The sequence below is a fragment of the Pipistrellus kuhlii genome, unplaced genomic scaffold, assembly GCF_014108245.1.
Source record: "Pipistrellus kuhlii isolate mPipKuh1 unplaced genomic scaffold, mPipKuh1.p scaffold_m20_p_12, whole genome shotgun sequence".
Taxonomy (NCBI): domain Eukaryota; kingdom Metazoa; phylum Chordata; class Mammalia; order Chiroptera; family Vespertilionidae; genus Pipistrellus; species Pipistrellus kuhlii.
The window spans coordinates 37,882,385-37,906,541 of NW_023425427.1; the positions used below are offsets into that span (position 1 = coordinate 37,882,385).

At 37.4% G+C, this 24,157-nt stretch overlaps 1 protein-coding gene across 32 annotated transcripts in view; it reads right to left on the bottom strand.

Annotated features, from left to right (window-relative positions):
- Nucleotides 1–24,157, bottom strand: part of PTPRD (protein tyrosine phosphatase receptor type D) — a 626,044-nt gene that overhangs the window by 260,115 nt on the left and 341,772 nt on the right. For all 32 annotated transcript variants that reach the window (XM_045580211.1, XM_045580213.1, XM_045580225.1 and 29 more), the window contains exon 4: nucleotides 20,885–21,026. In XM_045580211.1, coding sequence (XP_045436167.1) covers nucleotides 20,885–21,026 — 142 coding nt within the window. The remainder of the gene's footprint in view (nucleotides 1–20,884; nucleotides 21,027–24,157) is intronic.

The following is a 24,157-nucleotide window of genomic DNA, read 5'->3' on the forward strand; positions in this document are numbered from 1 at the left end:
GTTTATAATAAGCTCTGATTATGAGCTGAGCTACCAAAGCTCACTGTAATTCAAGTTCCTCATTAGTAAAAGTGGAGCACAAAATTCTGTACATACCCCTCAGGCCTTATATTGAGATTAAATGGACTAATATGTAGAATAAAGTGCCTTGTAAGTGTAAACAATTTTTGGCATAGTAGTGCCATTTTAGTAAGCCCACTTTTGTATGTTTTGTTTTCTTAATCTTCACCCAAGGATATTTCTCACTATTTTTTTTTTTTTTTTGAGAGAGAGTGGAAGGAAGGGGGAGGACACAGAGAGAGAGAGATTCACCTGAGAGAGACACATCACTTGGTTGCCTCCTGCACAGAGTCCCAACCAAGGCTAGGGACTGAGCCTTCAACCCAGTACATGCCCTTGATTAGAATCAAACTCAGAATCCAATCCACTGAGTCAGCTAGGGCTGTAAGCCTCTTTTTACTCATTATTATTGTTAGTTGTATGATTATTGGACTTTTTTAAAAGTTAAAGTAGTCAATTTTATTTCCCTTAAACCACAAAATAGAGTTTTTGGTTACAGTAACATCACTAGTTAGAGTCTTGTGAAGAGGTACTGGCAGGGGAAGGGGCAGTTAGTCAGTGGCCAGAACTCCTGAGGGGTCTCTATATTGCTAACGCCCAGGTAAAAAGACTTGGAGCAAGGGTGGTGTTATTGGACTTTTTAAACCTCAATCTATTAAGCAGAGGTAATACTTCATAGGATTGCTGTGAAAAGCAAAAAATATATTGAGCACTCACTATGTACCAAGAAGTTTACATAGTGAGTGCTCAATAAATGTTGGCCTGTATTATCAATTTCAGTCTTTAAAAGAAATAAACCTGGTAAGATTGAAAGGTTCTGGGGTTTTGGGTTAACATCGTTTTGACATTGAGCATGGATTCTAGGATGGGATCCTGATACACAATCTAGCGTCTTGTGCTCACTAGATAGTCTCCTACAGATGTCAGGATCCAAGCTAAAGACAAGGATACATCTGGTCGAAATACCAGGGATAGGTGAGGGGCGTGAGATAGACTGTGGATGGAGCATCTGAAAAGCTACCACAGTAAGAAAATGAAAATCCTGCTTAATTCAGGTGTTCGCAGCAAAATGGAAAGAAATTAAAAAATACTCGGGCCACTGTGTAAATTATAATGCAAGAAGACATAGATACGAAAAGCATAAGTCAAGGGAAATCCAAAGACTTCCAACCCTAAAATAAGAACCTTTCATTGGAAGAGCCATTGCAAAGAAGACCTAACGGGCTGACCTTTGCAGAGAAATGCCGCATTCACACATTCAGGCCATCAGGCCAGGAACTTCACCTCTGAAGGACAACAAGGTTAAGTTCTGTGCCCACAACAGAAGCCACTCACCAGCCCTGGGCAGGTTGCCCCAGACAATGGCTAACCCAGGCAAGCCTGCCTCGGCAGGACGCGTGGAAGTCTACAAGAATCAGTGCAACAGTCGCTGCTGTTTGACAAAAAGCAATACCCTTAAGTCATTGTGCTATCATTCTTCCTACTGGTACCCACTGGGATAATGAGGAAATCACGGAGAGGTATGGAGCCAGCCTGTGCCAACTGCATGTCTGCCCCATGGCTGGGTCACAAGTTAATAAATACTAAGATATGTGTTTCTGTAAGGAAATCACAGCCTGGTACAATTATATATTGATTTTTTAAAGAGAGGAAGGGAGAGGGATAGAGAGACACATCAATGAGAGAGAAACATCAATCAGCTTCCTCTTGCACATCCCCCCACTGGGGATGTGCCCACAACCAAGGTAAGTGCCTGTTGCAATAGGACTTACTATATAGGTCAATTTTAGTTGCATGTGTGTGTCTTTCCTCTTTCTCATCTAGGAGTGTCTACAGAATGTCTATAAAAATAACTCCTGAAAATTAACTTAAAAAAAACATGTCAGTTCCGGTTAAAGTTTTATCAGGCAGCGAGTCTAAAGCGAATCTTGGGTACATGAGAAAAATATTCATTAAAATAACTTTTCAAGAATATATTAATTAGTAAAGAAGCAATTCCTGAGATGAGGTAGTATTTTCAAAAGATTCTAGCTCAGAATAGTTCTGGTGTTATTAATCCTTTAAGAGCAGTTTTCATTGTGTAAATCTCTATGTACAACCTACCAGACTGATACTAGTTTAAATGAAACTAAATCTACTTTTAGGTGACAATCCTACAGCAACCCTCCCCTGAGCATTCAAAAGGTACCTCTTCAGTGTTTGTAATAGAATGGTGAAGGCCTGGGAGGGGCGGGTGCAGGGCGGAAGGGGTCAATGGGAAAGCACACAAAGGGGATATCTGTAATATTATACTTTAAACAATAAAGGTAAGTTTTCTAAAAGGAATGTTTGTAGTGTGCTCTGTTTTAGGATAGCATGAAACAGTCCTTAACAATGGAATAAATTATTCATTGCATTCATTACATACGAATCATGTCACAACAAAGCAGTTATTTGAAAAGGGGAAAATTATAATGCAACCAATGTAGCCTCACAGTAGTAGATCTATATGTCCTGACACAGAAAACACAGACAAGATATCATTTAATAAATACAAAGACAAACTGTATAACATCCAATGCATATAAAATAATCCCACTGTTTAAAGCAAGGCAGCTTAAAACCAAAGCGTTCCATAGCTTTTAAACTTCAGTATAACTGAAAAAGATCCAGAAAGATCTACAGCAAACTGCCACCTCTCGGGAATGAGGTTTTGAAGAACATCTTTCATTGTTTTAGTTCTATAAGGTTTTACACACTTTCAAAGAGAATGCATTTATGGATCAATCATGTATGCTTCATAACTGAAAGGAACACATTAAAATGTAAAGAAATGTCACATGATTTTCTATCAAAGACTATGAGCATGGTTTAACAATGACCTCAAATATGCTTACTAAAATTTATAATAAATGACTAAATCATGAACTAGTCTATGATTAGTGATAACACTGTGTATTAAAATTTACAACATGAAAGGATTATTCATTCTCACATCAGTAGCTAAGATTTTGAAGGTTTGCATTTACTATTCTGTCAATAGTAGAACCCTAAGATTTATTCCATTAATAAAGAGCTTATATTTTACTTATACCTTGTGATTATAAGGGGGTGTTGTAGTCTATTGCATCCTACATGTAATAGGTTTTCAACACAAATGGCTTTGGAAGAGAAGGAATAACAAAAGTAAAAATGATGTACTCTTTACGATAAAGTTGCAAAACAAATGTTTTAAAAGAATAATTTGCATTTTTTCATCTCAGTCAGTGGTCTCATCTATTTCTGGAAGGAAAGGAGAGAAGGAAGAGAGAAGTATCGATCCTATCCCTAATACTAATTCTCAGCGTGTAAATATTACAACACACTGATATGCCTTCATGCATATCAGAACACTTTAACCATCCTAATAAATGCTGTAGTTCACAGATTCCTCCACTGACTCTTTTATTTATTAACAAATCCGAATGGAAATGTCATATTAATGTATCAGAGCATCACAGGATCTGGAACCCCAGCATGCCAAATTTATAGTTTTTTTCTCTCTAATCCTCACCTGAGGACATGTTTAGTTTTTTATTGATTTGAGAAGGGGGGATAGGGGTGAGAGAAACATCAATGTGAGACAGAAATATCTATCAATGGCCTTCTGCACACCCCCAACTGGGGACTGAACCTGGGACTTGGGCATGTGCCCTGATCTGGAATTGAACCCACCACCCCCACCCTCCAACCAACTGAACCACACTGGCCAGTACATTATGCCTTTTTTTTTTTTTTTTTTTACACAAACCTTGAAATCTCTGCTTCTCCAGCACCCCAGAAAATTGCCTGGGTCATTTTCAGGAAGGTGAGATCATTCCTGAGAATTCTTCAGACCAATCCAAAAACCTACCCCTCTCTGATCCTCATCAGGCTGTCCTAGCTGAGACATAATGATTCTAATCCCTCTTCTACATGACAGTCCACAGAGGCAACCACCAGAGTCATAACCAGTTTAGTTATTTTTCTTAAGCCCCTGAGGGACCAAAGCAATTATGTTTCCATATTCTCAGCCCAACTGTCTTTTCTGCAAGAAAGTTCTTAAATGAATAAATGTAGGCTGTCTTCTCAGAAACAGTTCCTATTCAAAGAAGAATATAGTTATTCTTGCATAATTTTTTCTCTAAAACATAGTAAAATTGGAATATTTTGGTAAATATGGAATTCAATTAGCTAGAATATGAACATCTGTTGTTGAGGTGTTTTTTTTTTGATACTGCATTATTAGCTGCAATATATTTTCCTTTAGACATAAAGATGACATGATTAATCCATTATTAGTAAATTTGACTTAAATTAGGTTTCCAGAAGTAGCAATGGCATTGTTCTGAAAGAGCCACAACTTTTATCCTGCTTTGCATCAACTATTAATCTGTGTGGTGTGTTATCACACTGAATGCAGGCAGGAAGTCTCTATGAACAAAATTATACCCAGTCATAAGATGATCAAACCTCTGAACTCCTTAATCTCATATCACAACAACTGCATGAACTGGTCGCCCCATTTGACCTCAGCTGGGAATACATATTGGGTGACACACTTTTTTGTTGCTCTGTGAAATGACCGTGAAAGTGCCATGAGAACTGATTTGGAGCTACAAAAATTTAATCACATAGGTGCATTCATCAAATGAAGTCCATCAATAAAGAGGATCAAGTCTAACAGAGAAGATAATCACTAATACATTTTTTAGTAGCAAGTCAACTTCATTTCCTGTTTTTGTAGTCCCTACATTGTAGAAATCTAAAACTTTCTCATATCCTTACAAAGACAGCTGCTGCAAAGAATTCATGCAAGAAAAAAAGAGAGCATCAAGTCTCCTTCTATCACCATTTTTCCTATTTACCCTCTTCTTACCTCCCCCCCCCTCCTCACCCCTTTCTCCTCTGGTAATCACTATACTACTGTCTGTGTCTATGAGTTTTTACTTTTTCAGGGGTGTGTGTGTGTGTGTGTGTGTGTGTGTGTGTGTGTGTTTGTTTTATTTAATCCCTTAACCTTTTTCACCCAACCGCCAAACCACTCCCTTCTGACAGCTGTCAGTCTATTCTCTGTATCTATAAGTCTGTTTCTATTTTGTTAGTTTGTTTTGTTTATTAGATTCCACATATAAGAGATTATATGGTACTTGTTAAGTGGTGAACACAAAATGTAATATATAGATGATGTATTACAGAACTGCACACTTGAAACCTATATAATTTTATTCATTGCTGTCACCCCAATAAATTCAATAAAACATCTAAAAAAAAAAAAAAACGAAAACGAAAAAGGAGGGACAAGGGTCCAGGAATCTTTGCATCACGCGCATTTAGGATGTCACTACATGCATTGAATCACTCACAGGGACACATTATTCTTCTGCCTGTCTGTTGGCCAAAGTGCAAAACAGAGCTACACAATACTCAATTCTGAGAAGTAATCATACTTCACAGGACTCCACAAGGGACAGGCAATTCCCCTCCCCAAAAAGCACCTCTTACTTTCCCACTTTCTGAACTAAACCAGCTTGAGGCACTTTATAGGAAAGGAATATCTATTCTTGGGACTTCTTTGGTCCTCCTTTTGTTTGGCCTGCTAATTCTCTCTCCCTTTGGGAGGAGAGAAAATACTTTTTCTTTAGCTGCCTCTTTCATTGCCAGTCGGCTTTGACAATGTTCTGGAGAATGACATTTCAGACCACTCTAACTCAGCTTAGCCACTGAAGCTGAGCACAGCTGAAGAAAGCACTCAATTAGTAACTCCAACTTCAAAGGCTGTATTATTCTCTCCTCAATACACACGTGTAACTCCCATTAGCATTAATGGGAGCTGTGGGAGCTCACAGCTTGGAGAATATACCTCCAAGTCTGTTTGCTTGATGAGCATGCAATTAAACCTTATGGCCCAAATTTTTCTAGGAGGACAAAGTAAGTACACTGAGTACTCATGCAAAATCAAGTGTGCTCACTCTGGGGAAGCAGCTCTCCCTGCTATTTAACCATGGAGAAAGCTAGCCAAATGAGGCCCATTTTCATTTCATTGATCCTCCTAGATGTAGACAATGGCCTTTCAGGGTGTTCTGGGAAAAGTGTCACTCTTCAGTTTTAAAAGCTCAGTTATATGTTTTTACATGCATTAGTCCACAGCACTTAAGGAACTAGCCTCAGGGGTAACAATGTCGAATTAAACCGAGACCATCTTAAGTGAATTTCCAACACTCAAAATACACGGTATCTACATACACTCAGTGGCTTTTCCTGTCTTCTATGCAATAGCTGTATTTTAACTTAAAGTTAAGAGAAAAACAAACAAACAGCTGGAATTAAAAAAAAATCAATTTGAGAGGAAAATGCTCTCCTCAAATAATAAATTTGTTCTTTTGGGAAATGATTTTTGTTCATCGACCTCATTCTAGAGATTATCCAATAGTTTTCAACATGGAATCAATACATGATAGAGACTCAAAATATCAATATATGTTAGCTAGTCTGTGCCACAGTCACGATCAATCCTCTACAGAGAAAAAATAACTTTGACTTATTCCGTACCATTTAAAACAATTAATTTTCTGTTGTTCCCACAACTTTCACAAACTTTAAAGAAAAAAAGTTATGAAGAATAATCTTGATGTTTTAAAAAGAAGATTTAATCATGCAAGTTCAAAGATAATGATCTAATATCGATGCATCATATAATTCTCTCTGCCATCAAACATCACATTTGGACTTTCTAATTACGTGAGAAATGAAGGTTATATGAAGTACTGCACCATAAATACAAATCAATCGAATTGCAATGGGCCAATGAACTTGTCAAAAAGACAATAGTGTCCTCCCCACCAAGCTTATAGGAGTGCTGAGATGTCAGGAGACTTTTCAAATTTTAACCTGTCAGATGAGCTAGTCCATTTCTAAAATTTCGTCAAATATGCGGTCTTCATAATATCAGTATTGTACTTAATATTTAACACCTTGCTTCATGAGTTTGATAGTAACCATCTCTACATAGACTTTTAAAACTGGCTGTGACAGAATGGAGCATCTCAAAACTGAACACAGTGGGCCTTACTCCAGATTCTGCAAAAGACTGAATAAAGAATGGTAAACATATTATAGATAATACTAAAGCATGGCCTATGGCTAATGAGTGCTGAATAATGAGTCAATAATGATGGCAAATGTGAAAAGGAACTCACCATTTCTTAGCATAAAAGATTGTGGCTTGTTTCTATCATACTCACACTCTGATTTGCAAAATTGATAACTACTCTAATAGAAATACCCTAACTTTCAAGGTATATCTTCTACACAGAGCCAAGGTGAAAGATAACAACTGTTGACACTATTATAGAGGGTCTGGGCAGTTTCTTTCTTTTGTCTCTGAATGACTCTGGTTAAGCACACTTATAATTTAGTTGTACTGCTAATATTGCTGGAGTGATTAGTTCTCCTGAGACGAACTCTCTCAGCAAATCTGAAACTCACCCAGAACTTCAGCTGATACAGACATAGCTCCTTCCTCATTTAGAAATGAAATCTAACTTGGGACTTTCAGAATATAAAATCACATTTATTCAAACATCCACATTAGCACTACCATACTCTACTTTCCAAAACTTTTAATAAAAAATATTAGTTTAGAAAATCCTTTCTCTAAATGGTCCCTCTTTGTAAAAGAAATACATATATGCCCAAGAGAAAATTCATTAAATATATGTGAGATGTGAAATGTAAAGTAAATTGATGGCTACTAATGACAATTACCAGAAATATTTGCGAAAAGTAGAGATGAAAGAAGAGGAAGAGCAGAAGGAAGATGTCTGCCCAGTGTCTCTGACAGAGACTAGTGTATGGAGCACTCATCTATGATCTAAGAGGATGCTGACATTTGTGTATTTCTCAGTAGAAGGAACTGCAATATCATTTTGGATACATGTCTGATGACTGCTTCTGGAGTGGATATGCAACACCTAATATAAAGGTCACTGATGTCTATTCCTAACTTCCAGACTGCTGTACACCTTGGACATGTCACTTAAACAATACCAACTTGTAAAATTGACTGACATATTATTTCAACAAATATTTTAATGCCTCCTCCATAGCACCCTTGTGAAGTCAAACCCAAACCTTTCCCTCATGGGATAAACAATATTTAAAAAAACAACAAGAACAAAACGAATTCTCTTGTTTTTTAATCTTATCCTTTTAAATTATAAAAATCCAAACCATTTAAATTAAAAATAGTCCTTGAAATATTGAAATAATGTAATTCTAAATGAATAAACTTTCATAAAGTTGGCATTTCTATATGTATAATCTATATTTATGCATAAAAGGATGAATTAATTTCTTCACTGTCTATTTTGCAAAATTCATCATTAAAAGATACATCTGATAGGGCAATTTCAGCACAGACCATACTCAATAAAAAATAACTAATTAGAGAACTAAAGATGTACCTTCTCTGTGTCTTCCTGATTTATTTTTTATACTAACTTTGAAATTGGTAGGCTGTCCCACTTAAAGCCTTAGATTTTAAATTGCCATTACTTTTTACACCCAATTAAGTTGTCAGTGTAATGAAGAATTGTCCAACTGAGTAGAACTGTGAGGAACTTCTCAATGCTGATTTCAGAAGTCTTAATTTGCAGATGCTTTGGCCTAAAAATAAGAATTTTAAGTCACCTCCTCAACAATAAGTCCTGTAATGTTTCCATCAACTTCAACTCAAAACAGTCAATGAAAAAAAGCTGCTCCAAAAGTGGCTCTATTTTCCTATAAAAATATGATATTTGTGCTCTGAAAAGGAGATTACCATGCCTCTGGTTCTTTGAAGGAGTTGTTTGTTTGTTTGCTACTTTGTTTGTTGGTTTGTTTTTAATAAAGACCACACATATGATGGGTTTAGTACTTTCCAAGTAGCTCAGCAATTCTCAGTTTATAACAGGCTTGGCAATACCAAAAATTCTATCTACCGTAAGATATAAAGATATGCATAAAATCTGAGAGTAAATGAAAGGCTCTTTAGAGTACAGGGAGATAACCCTAGTTGTCAGACATTAGGAAGTAGCATATTTGGTTTGCAGTATGTACTTTTCTTTAGGGGTAAAAACACCTGAACTCTCATTTTTTTCAATAAACACTTTATTATGGAAATCAATTTTTGCTCAGCCCGTATGGCTCAGCTTGAGTCACAACCCAAGAACCAAGAGGTCACCAGGTTCAATTTCCCATCAGGACACATGCCTGGGTGCGGGTTTGATCTCCAGTAGGGGCCCTGCAGGAGGCAGCCAATTTATGATGTTTCTGTCATCACTGTTTCTTCCTCTCCTTTCCTCTCTCTCTAAAAAATAATGAAAACATATTTAGTTTTAAAAAAGAACATCAATTTTTTTCTAAGAAAGTCTCCTGAGGGACATGATCTTTTAAGGTATTTTACTAGTACATAAAATAATTTCATATATAGGGTCACTATGTCATCATTGGCAAAAAGTCATAAAAAAGTGAATACATTAATAAAAACTCCTTTTCCTGTTAGTTTGGAAAAGGATAAATGGAAATATTAATTTAAAGGTTAAGTTTTTTTTTTTTCAACTACATCATGTTTTCTTAAAATAGCAAAGCATATTCAAAATCTTCCTGTGAGTGAAATATAATTTTCTTTCAGAACATTTATATTCATCAGGAAAAAACTGTGAGGTTAATATGTCAAATCTTACATTTCAACAAACCTTACCGTCACATTGGTGGGAGGCTCAAGGAGACACTAGTTCTCACGCAAGTACTAACTTAGAAAGGTGTAAACAATACTGCGAGTGCACTTCTAAAAATATACTTCATTATCCCTATACATTACATAGATAACTGTCTTGTCACTGTAACCAAAATTATGGTTTCTTGTCAAACAGAGATTGTAGCTTCATTGAAGATAGACAGTGGTAATATCTTTTCCATCTTTGACTTCCAAATTCTTAGTACAATCCCTGGCATAGAGAGAGCCATATTACCAAATAAATAAATTCAAGAATTAACATGACTTGTTTTTCCTGTACTAAATGCTTAAGCTAGATGTGGAAACAACATCTGCTGTTAATTCTGGTTTTTAAAGATAAAATTTTAAATGAAGTACTTCTGGAAGAAAACATTATTTAGAAAATTATTTGTTCAAGTTGACATTTATTCAGTCATTTACTGAAAATTTATAACAAGTCAAATACTGCCCTTGGTGTTCAATCTTGATCAAAACATAGCCCTGATCTCATGAAACTTCTTGTCTAAGCAGGGCCATCATCCTGGGATGAATGGAAAGTTATGTCTCATTTTTGCTTAGTACATTCCCTAATCACAAGACAGGATGACATTCAAATTTCAAGTGCTTTGCAGAGCCCACAGTAGCCCAATGGTGGCTTACACATCTGGATAACAGAATTATTTAGTGGACAAAGCAGACTCACTTAACAGCTATAAAAGCATCCCCCTCTTCCCCCCAGCCTGAGAAAGATGGCCCTTATTCCCAGAAAATTCTGCATTACAAATATAACAGTGCCCTTTAATCAAAATAACTTAAAATTACCTATTGATAATTATAATAGCACTGGTAGCAATAATGTGGGTGATGATAATTATAACCACTACTGAGATGTACTAAGAGCCCTGCACTTTGCTAAAATGAGTTGTGCATCAGCTCTTGCAATCATCTCCTCAATGTAAGACAGCAGGTCATCTGATATCGCCACCCAATGTATAAAAAACTGAAGCTTCCAGAGGTTAAGAAAGAGACACAGATTAAATGGCATAGTCAGGATTTGAACCTAGATCTGTTTGTTTGCAGACTGAACTCACAACCACACCTTCTATCACTCCTGTATCAAAGGTGGTAGCATAAACAACCCCAAACACAAAAACAAAAACAAAACAAAACAAAAAAAACAAGCAAAAACCCTTTCCTGTCCTCTCTTTAAATGTCAACTGATACATGAAATTGTCCTTCTTCTAAAAGTATATAACTAATGACATTGCATTTTCATAGGCATCAAATACACACTTACAGGTTTTACCTATTCCATGACCTAGAAGAACCCAGGTGTAATAGAACAGAAATCATATTTTAAGTGTGACCATAGTCCAAGCTAGTGACTACCTTGTCCTAATGTAAAAGCATCCTTAAAGTACTGAAATGTGTCTTAAAATTACATTCAACCCAAATCTAAAAAGGTGGGGAAAAGAAATTCTTGATACTGCGTATTGGAGAACACCGCAACAATAAAGGATCTTCAATCCTTTCAAATAATTTGGTAATAAATATGCATTTTCAAACTTTCATGTCAACTTATTTTCATGTGAAAAGCTTATTTTCAGTTCTCTGGATTAAGCAATGTTTGATAAGCCACAGAAAATTTCTTTCCCAGGATTGGTGATGCTCCTCTCCCATCACCATGGCCATGCGATCATTTCATAAACTTGTCTTGAATTACTATGAGCCAGGTATTGTTCTATATCTGGGGATTTGTCAGGGGCAAAGTGGGACAAGTTTAGCTTCAAAAGGGTGATGAAGGAAAAGATAAAACATTGACATGTTTCAGCAACTTCTGTATTCCAGTCATGGTGCCACATGCTTTATACATGTGCATTATCAATTTCTGAAAACAATCATAAAAGGTAGCTAGGTTATCCTCCACTCTAAAGATGAAGAGCTTCCAATCCAGAATTAACTAATATATGCCTAATCCCAGGTAGGACAGAAGCACTGGACCGTTAATATGAGCCCTGTCCATCTAGTTCATGGGTGAGGAATTCTTGGAATTAAACAAACACACAAAACAAACAAAAAGAAGTGTGCATTTCAACCTAGCAGGGTAAAAAATATCTGAAAACTATTCATATTGATGTGCTAGATTCACTCATGATACACAATTTCATTCTTTCAAACAGTTCTTTTGGTGTTACATTAAAAAGTAAAACAAACATACAAACAAAAACATAGACTCTCCTGTGGGGAACATTAGGACCAGAAAACCTGAGATCAAATGTATCACTTAATAAACATGCATATCATCAGGCATCTAAGAAAAATAAATAATAGGCATATAATTGTATCCAAAATTTATTAGTTAGAAAGAGAATCCATGGTGTAAGGACCAAACGATATATATTTAGTGCAAAATAAAGGTTAAAAATCTAAAATAAAGTGTATAGATATAAAAAGGCATGAAAAGTCTTGAAATATAAATTAAGACCCAAGCTCATCTTGAAACATCACCAATAAGATAGTCTTAAGATTTTTCTGCTATCCTTAACAAAATATATTAAGAACACCAGGGTGTGTATCATCATATTTGTGCTTAATGTAGCAGTAATTCACAAGTCATTGTTTTGTTAATAAGATAGAACAAGTTGCTTGATCTTCTAAGGAGATATGTAATTAGGATTTTGATAATTAAATCCTAGATGAGGCATTTGGTATATCTATGCCCTAAATCCCAATAAATTATGCATGCACAACTTTTAAAACTGTATTCTAATTAGTAGCTAAAAATAAACTAATTTTGGAAATCGGGAAATTGAATTTTTAAGAATTGTTTAAATTTTATCAATGAAAGCTAACCTCATATCCAGAGGTTATTATTATTATTTTTTATTAACAGTCACCTGAGGACATTTTTCCTTTGCTTATAAAAGAGAGTACAAGGGAGGGAGCATGGAGGAGAGGGAGGTGGGGAGAGGAGAGAGAGGAGCACCAATGTGAGAGACACACATGGACTGGTTGCCTCTTGAAGGAGCCTCAACTAGGGCCCAGGGCTTGGGATCAAACCTGCAACCTAGGTAACGGCCCTTGACCAGGAAAGGAACCTGAGACCCTTAGGTATGTGAGCAATTGTTCTAACCATTGAGCACCACTGGCCAGGGCAACCTGATATCCAGCTGCCAGATATATCAACATTAATTATGTATAAAGGACTGTGAATAGTACCAGTATGCTATATCACTTCAAGAACTCCAGGAAACCTCTCTGCAAATTTCAATTCATGTAGAAATGTTCTATGCTAACTTATTCACATGATTCCTGGCTTGTGTAGTTTAATCTCTTTAGCCAATAAAGTATGCAATTTTCATTGTCTTCTACTATGACTCCTATTACTTCTCTATTCTGAGCTACCATGGTTTATGCCTACCTGTGATGGCTCATTTCATGTGTCAACCTGACCAGGCAACCAGGTGCCCAGGCATTTGGCCAAACATTTCTCTGAGTGCTTCTGTGGGGCTGGTTTTGGATGGGATTAACATTTAAATAAGTAGACTGAGTAAAGCAGATTACCTTCCCTAATGTGAGTGGGCTCATTCCCATCAGTTGCAGATGTACATTAGAATAAAGAGTACGGCCCTACCCTGAGTAAGAGAATTCCTCCTGCTTGGGCACCTTCAACCTGGGACATTGGTTTATGCCTGCCTTGACTCAAACAGAAACATCTGCTCTTCCCTTGTCTCAAGTGTGCCAGTCTTTGAGCTCACTCCTTATGATATATGTATATCTCCATCCTCTTTTAAAAAATATATATTTTATTGTGTTTTTTTTATAGAGAGGAAGAGAGAAAGATAGTTAAAAACATTGATGAGAGAGAATCATCGAGCAGCTGCCTCCTGCACACCCCCCTCTGGGGATGCACCCACAACCAAAGTACATGCCCTTGACCGGAATAGAACCTAGGACCTTTCAGTCCACAGGACAACGCTCTATCCACTGAGCCAAACCGGCTTGGCTCCATCCTCTTTTTGATTGCATGCCATTTCTCTGGGGACCGCTGACTAATATACCTCCCTCACCCACCACCAAATATTTACCTACGCAACTATGCTCATGAAGGCCTATCCTTGATAGTCCTTCTCATTAGCGCCACCTGATAAAAGCCTATACATTCTTCAAGTCTCAACTCAGAGGTCTCCTCCCTCCCATGATGCATTATCAAAGTAAGATTTTTCCTCACTGTGTGCACCCATAGCGTGTCAGCACTTCTACATCACGCCTGTCTTTGGCTGGGCAGCCTGTAGAACACTTTCCTTCCAGGGCAATGTCTTATAGAGACACCCCCGCCCCTTCCTGAAAATCTGCTTCAGGTCACTTCACCTTCATGAAAGACCTGCCTTACTACCTGTTTTGCAATCAGAAAGAAATCCACGGATGAGTTTTGCATTTACAGAAAGGTGAAAAGCTAAAACAGAGTTCAGCATTTGTTTTGAAAAGAACCGACAGAGGCAGCGACAGTGCCCCGCCAACTCCTTCCCTGGGAACTACACTCCGCCTCTCAGCATCACCCGCTATAGCTCTGCCTCTGGGAGCATCTGGGCTGCATCTGGATTGACTGTGTGCATCCCAGTGAGATGCGTCCTAGTGAGATGCGTCCTAAGGTAATTGTGTCTTCCCTGTATGCCATTTCAGCTTATGAGGGGCATAGGAAAGCTCTACTTCCGGATAGCGAGTATGATGATGTATGTACAACAAAAGTTTAAACAAGTTTAAAGAGCCAGAATACTTATCACCACACTATTTCTAACTGGGTGACACCCAAAGGAAATCTTAGCTGTAGGACCAAGAAAAAAAAAATCACTTCCAATTCTGTGGTCCATCACTTCTTACATAAACAATAGATTAGACTAGGTGATTAACAAATTCCCTCCCAGCTCCACATTTCTCCAGCTCTATTAACAAGGCAATCAACAGTAAGCACCCAAGGACTCAATATTCATGTTTAAATGGATAACAACCATGTTACAATATGAAGCCAAAACAATACTGTTCTCACTTATAGACAGCGATTTACAAGTGCACTCGTCCTCTCTGAGCCCTTTCAAGACATAATCCCAGACTGAGGGGGGAGAAAAAAAAAAAGCAAACAAGTAATGATGATTCAAAGCAAGCAGCCTGCGTCACCAACACAATGGTCCTTAAAAGAGGGATCCCAGGGGACCATGAACAGCCTCAGCTCAAGGTGCTGTTATCCCCAAATATCATGGATGTCTCTCCTAGGTGCGGTCTCAGAATCTTGTCCACGTGGGCTCCTGCCCTGTGAACACTGAATCAGCAAGAACAGTTCTCTTCAAGGACTGAATCTGAAGTTCCTCCTCACGTACAGGGCACTGTCCACCACCACCTCCCTTTAGCATGGAGATGTAGTGCACAGGAGGGTTTTATCATGCTGCACAGGAGGGTTTTATCATGCCGGTATCAACGCACTCCTAGTATCCAACTATTTTATAAGGCTTTTCAAGCCATCCTCACTCGATACCCTCATTGTCAGCAAGTTTCCTCGTGCTGGCCACCCTTCCTTTTGTTTCAGTCTTTCATAAAAAACCTTTTGTGCGACAGGCAGCTGTGCCTTGTTCTTTAATGTTCCTCGCCTGGATCCCCAGCCGAGACCACTTTATAACATAAACGACAAAGTACCATTTTCACAGCGGGGACGGCTGTGTTCATCTTCAGAAAGAGGCATTAATAAGATGAGGCCGTAATGAACATGCTAATTCTGATCACAGGGCCCTGCGCAATGGCAGGAGCGTCTACTGCCTTCCCCCTGAAAAATGGCGAAAGTTTTTTTTTTGTGGTTTTTTGTTTTTAACAACTTCTATAATGGCTTACATTTTTTTTGAAACTGACACATTATGCAAATGTGTCTTTCCATTTCCCAATGAAAAGCCTTCTCTGTCTCATCCAAGGTCTCACTCTCTGTTTTACTGTCTCAGCATCAGCCCCTTCCGAGAGCATGTTTTTTCCACCTTACAAGAACGGACTTGCTGAAATGCGGGTGTCACTGAATCTTAAAAAGCAAGAGAGGAGTGATCTGAGGGATCACTAACCCAACCCCTTCCTTGTGATGAGAGGAAAAAAAAATCTAAACATCAGAATAGTTAACAGACTTGCTCAAATGCACAGCTATTGTACTTTGGGGTAGAGCTAGAGTTGAGACTCAGATTACTAGATATTTAGACTTGAGGACTTTTGTATATTGTATTCTGTCTTGATGATGATCATTTGTAAAATATGATGCATTTATATGGAGTAGATACTCAATATAAGTATTGTTTCATAAAATATATCTGTAAAACGAGGTAATTTAATGTCTCATTTGGTCACCTAACTTTTTTAGACAATCATTTTATTGTGTAGGTGTTCGATAGCCAAACTGGTTTCCTATGAGCAGATTAAGAGCAACAATGTTATATGTTATAAATAGGGTGGAACAAACATAGATTTACAATTGTACGTGTGGAAAATAATACAATAATTAATCAATTATACATAAGAATAAACCCCGTATTTGCATACTCACAACTGTAAACCTACAGTTGCCTCACCCCTTATTAATCCTGCTTTATGTTACTGCTGGTGGTGTATTGGGGGCCAGTGCTATTCGGGAATGGGCAAGTCTGGGGGGAAACAATCCACTAAACTTAAAAAAAAATAACATTTTACATGTTGTTTGGGATGACAACAAAATGTGTATTTTCTAATTTCTACCTAAAAATATAAGTTCAAGAACATGACATGTAGTCAGATAATGACTCGTGGCTTTTGATTAAATTGAGGTACACTTGATTAAATTTTCTGTGAATCTCCCACAGAACGGGAATTATGTAGCCAGAAGGAAGGGTTCTTGGTCCTTCCACTTGCCTGAAAGAGCCACGACTGCCTTACAGGGAAGTCTTTGGAGGACGATATTTCCTCTCCCAGGCCCAGTGGCTGATAACATCACCGAGAGGGCATTTACATCCCAGTTGTCCTTGTATAAATTTATATCACAAGTTTTCCCTCCTGATATCTTTGGTCAGAAATAGTGACCAGTGAATCAAAGATTCAGAAAGAACCAATTCCCTCTGGCGTATGATCCCTCTTCTTAAAACACCCTCTCCGGTCCTATCCTTACCCCTCACTAGAAATCTAACATCCAATCCCAAGTCCTTAGTAGAAATCTACAATTAGTTAGGCTCAGCCCTTAATACCTTCTGTGTGACATCTGAGGGCTCCAGTTAAGGTTCTGCTGAGCAGGGAAAACACACGGTATGATGGATACGCTCAGCCTCCTGAACCGCCCCAGAACAGGAGAGCTGGGATTTGCTTATGTTTTCACAGCCACACACAAAAACTTGAAAAATTACCTAGAGGCTGTATCTACCACATTTAACTCCCCCTTCTTCCAAGACCTTTTCGAGGAACTGCAGTCTACGGTGTATACGTGGTAATTGCCCAAATAGCTCATTCCAGGGCATGTTCAGCCCACGCTTGTGGTCACCCTTCCTTATGAAAACAGTTTTCAGAGCGGGGCCATCGGAAACACGCTACGGAGGGAAACTTTTCCCTCAGATACTCTTCCCTTCAATGCGCATGGGTGGCCAGGGTATTCTTTCCACGTCTTCTGCATTAGCCACACAGGTTAGATGTTTAAATCTGCAATTAATTAGGTTCTCTGGGAGCCTGCGAGAAATAAATTAGTGATCCCCATCCAGTCCAATTAGACAAAAACCCGTCAGGACGGGTGGCACATTTTTGGCATGATCAGCAAAGTGAGGAAAAACGTAAATGACCCATGCGCACCCAATGAGCATCTGATTAGGCCTCTGGATGACAACATGTAAAGCAGTTCCCGCCCACTGGAAAGCAAGTGGACCTGCCAATGTGATTTGTGAGGGAAAACTAACTTAGAATGGGCACAGAGCGTGATAGGAAACCCTCCACTTTTGTTAACGACATTCATATTCTAGGAATGCTAGTTTACCATTAGAATACTTTTATAAGATGATCCTTAATAGGATTATCAATAGTTATTTAAAATGTTGAAATGAAGGAGTAACCTGAAGACACAAAGCTAATTTCTGAACGTGTTTATTTCATCCTATGAGGATATATAAAATAAATCTATTTTCACTCTATGTGTAGACTACTTTTCTATTATCCAAAATACCTTTGAGTTTTTCTCATGAAACATTTCCAAAATTGCTAAACTTAATCTTAAAAAAAAATAAGGTTTCACTGTGTTACTAGAATCATAAATTTCACACAAATGTACTTACATATGATAGATAGTCCCATAGAAAGTCAATATCATATTAAAATTTCCCAATAGATTTGTTTTATGTGGGGGCCAGTTGGATAAAAGCAGGTGAGATTGGGGGACTCCAGAAAGCTGGGAGGCAGCAAAACGTAATTCCATGTAAATGTCTACATGAAGTCATATTTTCCTCCAACTTTTTGTTAATGTATTTGTTAAAGGCATGAAAATTAAGTCAAGCCAAATGACTATCATTGTTTTCTTTTAAGGAATTTGTTCAAGGAACTCAGGAGGCAAAAAATAAGTTTCTGGTAAATTTCACTTTATTAGACCTTTGTAATACACTTTCTACATAATAGCATTAGTTCTAAACTAGGTGAATAAATGAAAATGAAAAATTTAAAAGACCTACAAATGAGTTGATTTTGCTTTAGAAGAAATGGTTCTACAGTTTTCAGATCTTTTATGTATGTTTATGTGAATATGTACATATGTATATTAATATATGTACATACTTCTTATAGTTTGTATTAATAGTTTGTATAACAGTCTTTAAGGGTCCTTTCAGTTCTAAAATCTGACTTCTAATTCCTGTCTCCTCCTTTTTCCTAATGTCTGATTCTTGTATGATACATTTTATTCCTTTACCTTTTCAGGTATTTAAAATACATGTTCTCAAAAAATAGTCATTGTATTTCAAAATAATTTAAAATTATTTTTTAAAACACATTCATGCAGTTCAATCATCCGTAGTTCAGAGACTATGATTTCTACTTCCATTGACTAGGCTTAGTGTGCACTGTGAATGGGACTGGTTTTCGTGCTATAGAATTAGACCCAATGAGCCCAATGGGGCCTGAATGATCTCGTAGGGGGCTGAATGCCCTGGAGTGAGGGTGTATCTGAGAGGTGAGGATTTACATGGCTGCCTGTTCCACAGACTATGGGATTCACTGTTTCTGACCAGCTTTTAGGTTAGCCTCTGGGTCCTGAATATTGCACTGGAAGTCTCTCCGTATGCTAAAAACTGATCATTCTCCTCTTACTGTGTGAAATAAATATATAATATATAAAAGCCTAAGCAATTGAAAGACCAGAAGACCTAACATCTGGTTGACCAGTCCCTACAATACCCAATGACCATCAGGGGGTTGATGCAACACAAGAGAGATCCCCTGGTGATCAATCCGCTCCCATAGCCAACCTCCCACTATCTCTCCCCCAGGCCAGCCTGCCCTGATCGGCCCTGATAGGGAATGGGCCAGATGCCCAAATTGCTCTGATCACTGGACAGGCCAAGGAACCCCACCTGTGCACGAATTCGTGCACCAGGCCTCTAGTTTTATATAAAACTGTTTCCTGCTGGAAAGATAAATTTCAGTCTGAAAGCCTAGCATCCATTTGATTATCATGTTGGGATTTCTTCTCTGGAAAGCCTCTTTGTTTTTAGCCCCTGGAAATTTCTTCTTTCAAGCCTACCCATGCATTTAATCTAAATTTTCAGACATTTTATCAACATCACTATGTGTTGATAGGGGGATGAAGAACTTTCTGTATGAACTTGAGCTAGTCATAATGGTGAGGAATATAACTCAAATCTGACTTAATTGTTTTTAAGCAGCACTCCATTACATGCATTTCAAATATCTGTATCTAGTTGCTCAATATGTCACCTTAGACTAAAATGCTTATGTTATTTAAAATATATTTCAGCATATAATGTAAATAATTTAATATTCTAAGATTCTTGGACTAATTGATTTTGGTATTAAATAATTCTAGAAGGAATGTTTTTGGAATTTATAAAACACATAAAGTAAGTAAATCCCTCAATGGAAAAACAGTAAAATGGAGGAGTAATATCATTAACCTACATGTTCCCCCTGTAAATATTAAAATTCAATTCCTTCTTTCCAATTCCCTTCATCTTAAGAATGCCTGTTTTTATATATTGTGCAAGAAAGCAAAATAAAACAAGTAAATTATGTATGAGAGAAAGATAGATACAGGTACAAAGGTTAGTCTGGAAATATTAACTATGAGGCATGCCTAGTCAATTAATGTTCTTATCTCTATCCAAAAACCTGCTTTAAATACATACCACACAGTATTATTAACCATTATCCTTTATTTTTCTAGTACTGTCATTCCAAAGACAGTCTAGGAAGCAGACACACTGCACTGGGTATTTGCCATTTCATGCCATGCTTTGGTCAAACTGCCTAAGGCACATAGCTGGAGTCACTTTGAGTCAACAGATGTTCATTCAAGAAATATAAAAGAATGAAATAAAAACACATAATTTTTGACTTAAAGAAGAAAGGTGCCTTTCTTGCTTTGATTCCTCTGCTTCAGAACAACTATCTGTAAGTTAGAAGTTGTTCCTTTCATTTTGTGAACATCAGTCATTTGTGAAAAGGAGTGGCTGAGCTCAGTATGAAATCTCCATACACAAGGAATGCTGCTGACATGCAAAACAGTAGCATACCCTGTTTTCTTTCTAGGTTTTCCACCCAAAATAAAAAGGGCGGAATCTGGCACGTGAAATCAGAATTTCTTTGGTATTTTTCTTTTCTCTCTCTGATTTGCATTTTCCAAGACTCATGAAAGAAGTCACCCACTGTCTGTGTAAAAGTTGAGCTCTTATAACCATTTGATTGCAATGTATTTCCGATGTAAATGTCAGGACAACGCTGGTCTTTTTTGACGGCTTTACAATAGGACACCTGGGATATAGAATTTCAACAAAGACACAAGCAACAGACTTGCACTTGAGTACTTACCACGCAAAACTGTGAGTTTGGTAGATACGCTTATTTCTCCGACGTTATTCGAGGCCACACATTCATAAATGGCCTCATCCCGGGGAGTTCTTAAGGGCTGTATTCTGAGAACTGATCCAGATCCATCATCAAACTCTATTACCTATTAGAGGAAGCAATAGCTGTCACAGGTGTTGTTACAATTGTCCACCTCTTAAGCTAAACCTCTGAATGAAACCATTTAGTGAACCAGCCTTTAGACTCAGATTAAACTTGGCGGCATTTTGAGACTGCATTTTCATACAGTGGGGACACGAATGTTTGGATTGATTTAATGAATCCACCGAACAAGGGGACAAAAGACATGAAACTATATATGCAAAAATGTAGATTTCTCAACTCTGCTGAATATCATGGATTCACTCAAGAAAATCATCCAGTAGGTGTATCTAGGGCAATGTGATCCTATTAATTCTGCAAATAGACTTGTTTCTAGGATGCATAAACTTCTCAAGTTATTCAATCTCTGAAAACATACATGCACAGGTAGATCCACTCAATAATTGGACTGTAAAGTGAAGAAATAAAGTGTGCCACCACCAAGCTTTTCTGGTTTAAAATGCCTGAGCCTGAACAGTATAGATGAGTGAACCATGAAGAGAAACTGCATAAATCTAGCACTGAGGCAGCCAACAAGAAGGCTTTCACAATCCAAGAGCCTAATGGCATGCATTAATTTTGCCATAAATCATTCCAGTGTTTGTTCTAGCTTAGCATTTTCTGCATTTTTAGGGCATTTTGCTGTAAAATGGAGGCTTGCTTCACCAGGCAGAAAATAAATGTCCTAAACAGTCAGCTTAAATTCACTATCATTATGAACTCTGCTGAGAGAGTTAGTAATCCTAGGTATTTAGCAGCCACTTCAAGTACTACTTTTAAATGATGATGATGATGATGATTAATAAACCATGGACTCTTCTACCTGTCTTTCCTGTAACTATGTTGAGTACTTTTAGCTGTTCACTGAAATACTGTTTTTCCCCCCTGCATTTCCCTGTGAATGATACGTGCATGTGCTTAAATTATGAATAAAGAGAGAATGCCTTATAAATACATTGATGGGATGTTCATTCTAAGATGTTGTGTGTGAGTATATATGTCAGCATATGAAAAAAAAAGGTAGAATATTTTAAAAATATATCCATTTCAAGTTTTTTCTGCATTGTCTTTATGTTTAACATCCACAAATATAGTCAAAATGTCTCATTTCTCAATCCACTTTCTACTCTATTAAGCATGCATTTAGAATGAATCTACTATGCATATCTTGGGAGTTTCACAGTTATAAGAATACTAGAGACCCAGTGCACGAAATCCGTGCACTTGTAGGGTCCTAGTTACCAGCCCACTACTCCCTCACTTCCTCTCCCCTCTTCCCCCCGCGCCCCCCCTCCCCCCGCCCAGGTGCCAGCCACCACCTCCCCTGGTTAGGGCCTCCCTCCCTTCCTCCAACAGGCCCATCCCCTGGTGGAACTCCTAGAAGCACTATGGTGAAGGGGCAATTTGCATACTATGCTTTTATTATATAGGATTTGTCAAACATGTCATATTTTTTTAAAAAGCATTTGTGAGCATCTTATGGCTTAATGGGGGAAAAGATTTAAACATCTTTAACACCAATTTAAATTTGGATTCATTAATTGTTACTTGGCATTTTAAGTTTACCTTTCTGAACTATTTCCTAGATTTAGATGAAAACTCTTACAACAAACACTATGCCACATTTTAAAAGCTGGTGTTGCAATTTCTGATTTGAAAACCCTATTTAATATCCAGTATTTAATGAAGTGTACCTAAACTAGGCCAGACACTGTATTTGGCACTAGAGATAGAAGAAAAAACAAAATCAGTTTTATGTACTGCTCTCATGGGCCTTATAAATGAGTAAAACCAAAAATGGACATATATTTTGTTACAGATATTAAAGATTCCCAGCCCAAGACTTGATACTATTTGATGAAGGAGCTTTGTGTGAAAATAAATAATTTTTTCCTAAAAATATTTATGTGATTCTCATTAGAAATGTTGTGCTAAACAGAGTTCATACTTTGAATATTTACCATTATAATTATAATTCTGTCAAGAAGCCATCATCATTAGCAAGCATGATATCACACAACTATTTGTCAAAAAGTATTCTTTTAAATTTTTAAAAAATGTGCACCAAAGAACATTTTCTAAAGGCTGTAAGAAATATTTCCCAAAGATGATTTAAGGTTAGCTTTTATTGATTTTAAAATCACTGTTGAGATCTGAGTTTCAAATAAACAATTAAAAATATTTTTATTTCTAAACTGCAGTCCATATTTCAATTTTCACTAGTGCAATTAATTAGATCCTTTATGCATTTGGACTATTTATTGCTCTGTGATTACCAGTGAAAAATGAGTATTACCAAATAGTTCTTAACTTTGTATGGCTATGTTTCTTTAACAAGAAATTGCCTTAATTAGCCAATTTGTGAATAAGGTCACGGAGTACATCAGAAACTCAACTATGAGGAAGTGAGTTTTATAATTTGGAAGTTTTATTGTCATCTAAAAATAAAGCTATTTTCTTTAGATCTTAAATTGTAAGCATAATATTTTGTGTTTCTTCCAATATTTTTCTATGTAGCTACCACCTATTCTTTCTCACCCCGAATGAGCAAATTTCAAAATCATAAGGCTCGCACAAATACCAAAATAATATACAAATTATGTTTCATCCTCTTCATTGTACTGAGCTTTCTGAATGAAGAAAATGGACTTCTTCAATCGGTTTACCTGCAACTTCAACCCGGTTGGCTGTGTTTCTTAGAGAGTATTACTTTGCAGTAACACATAGAGCAAATTTCTTATTCTAGATCCAGGTACTTGCACAACACTGGGCAAGGTGGAGTGGGCAACTTTATTTTCCGCCCACTCTCTATCCCCTTTGCTCCTGGTAACAGGAACTTGATCCCTTTGGGAAAACACAGATCCTTCATGCCAGGCCATGGGATTGAATGGGACTAACTTCATGCCCAGCAAGAGAGGTAGATTCTAGTTAACTTAGTAGTACTGACTAGATGTCCACACTAATTGGTTTAAGAATGACAAGTAAGTCAGAAAGAGCCAATGGCATAGAAACACAATGGCTCAGGAAGCCATCACGTATCGTCTAAGCTCGGTTGTAGGAGGATGAGGGCCTCCCTGTAAGAATTCGGCTAACAGACAGATGCTAGGAACACATGAGCCTTGGTACATGCAAAAA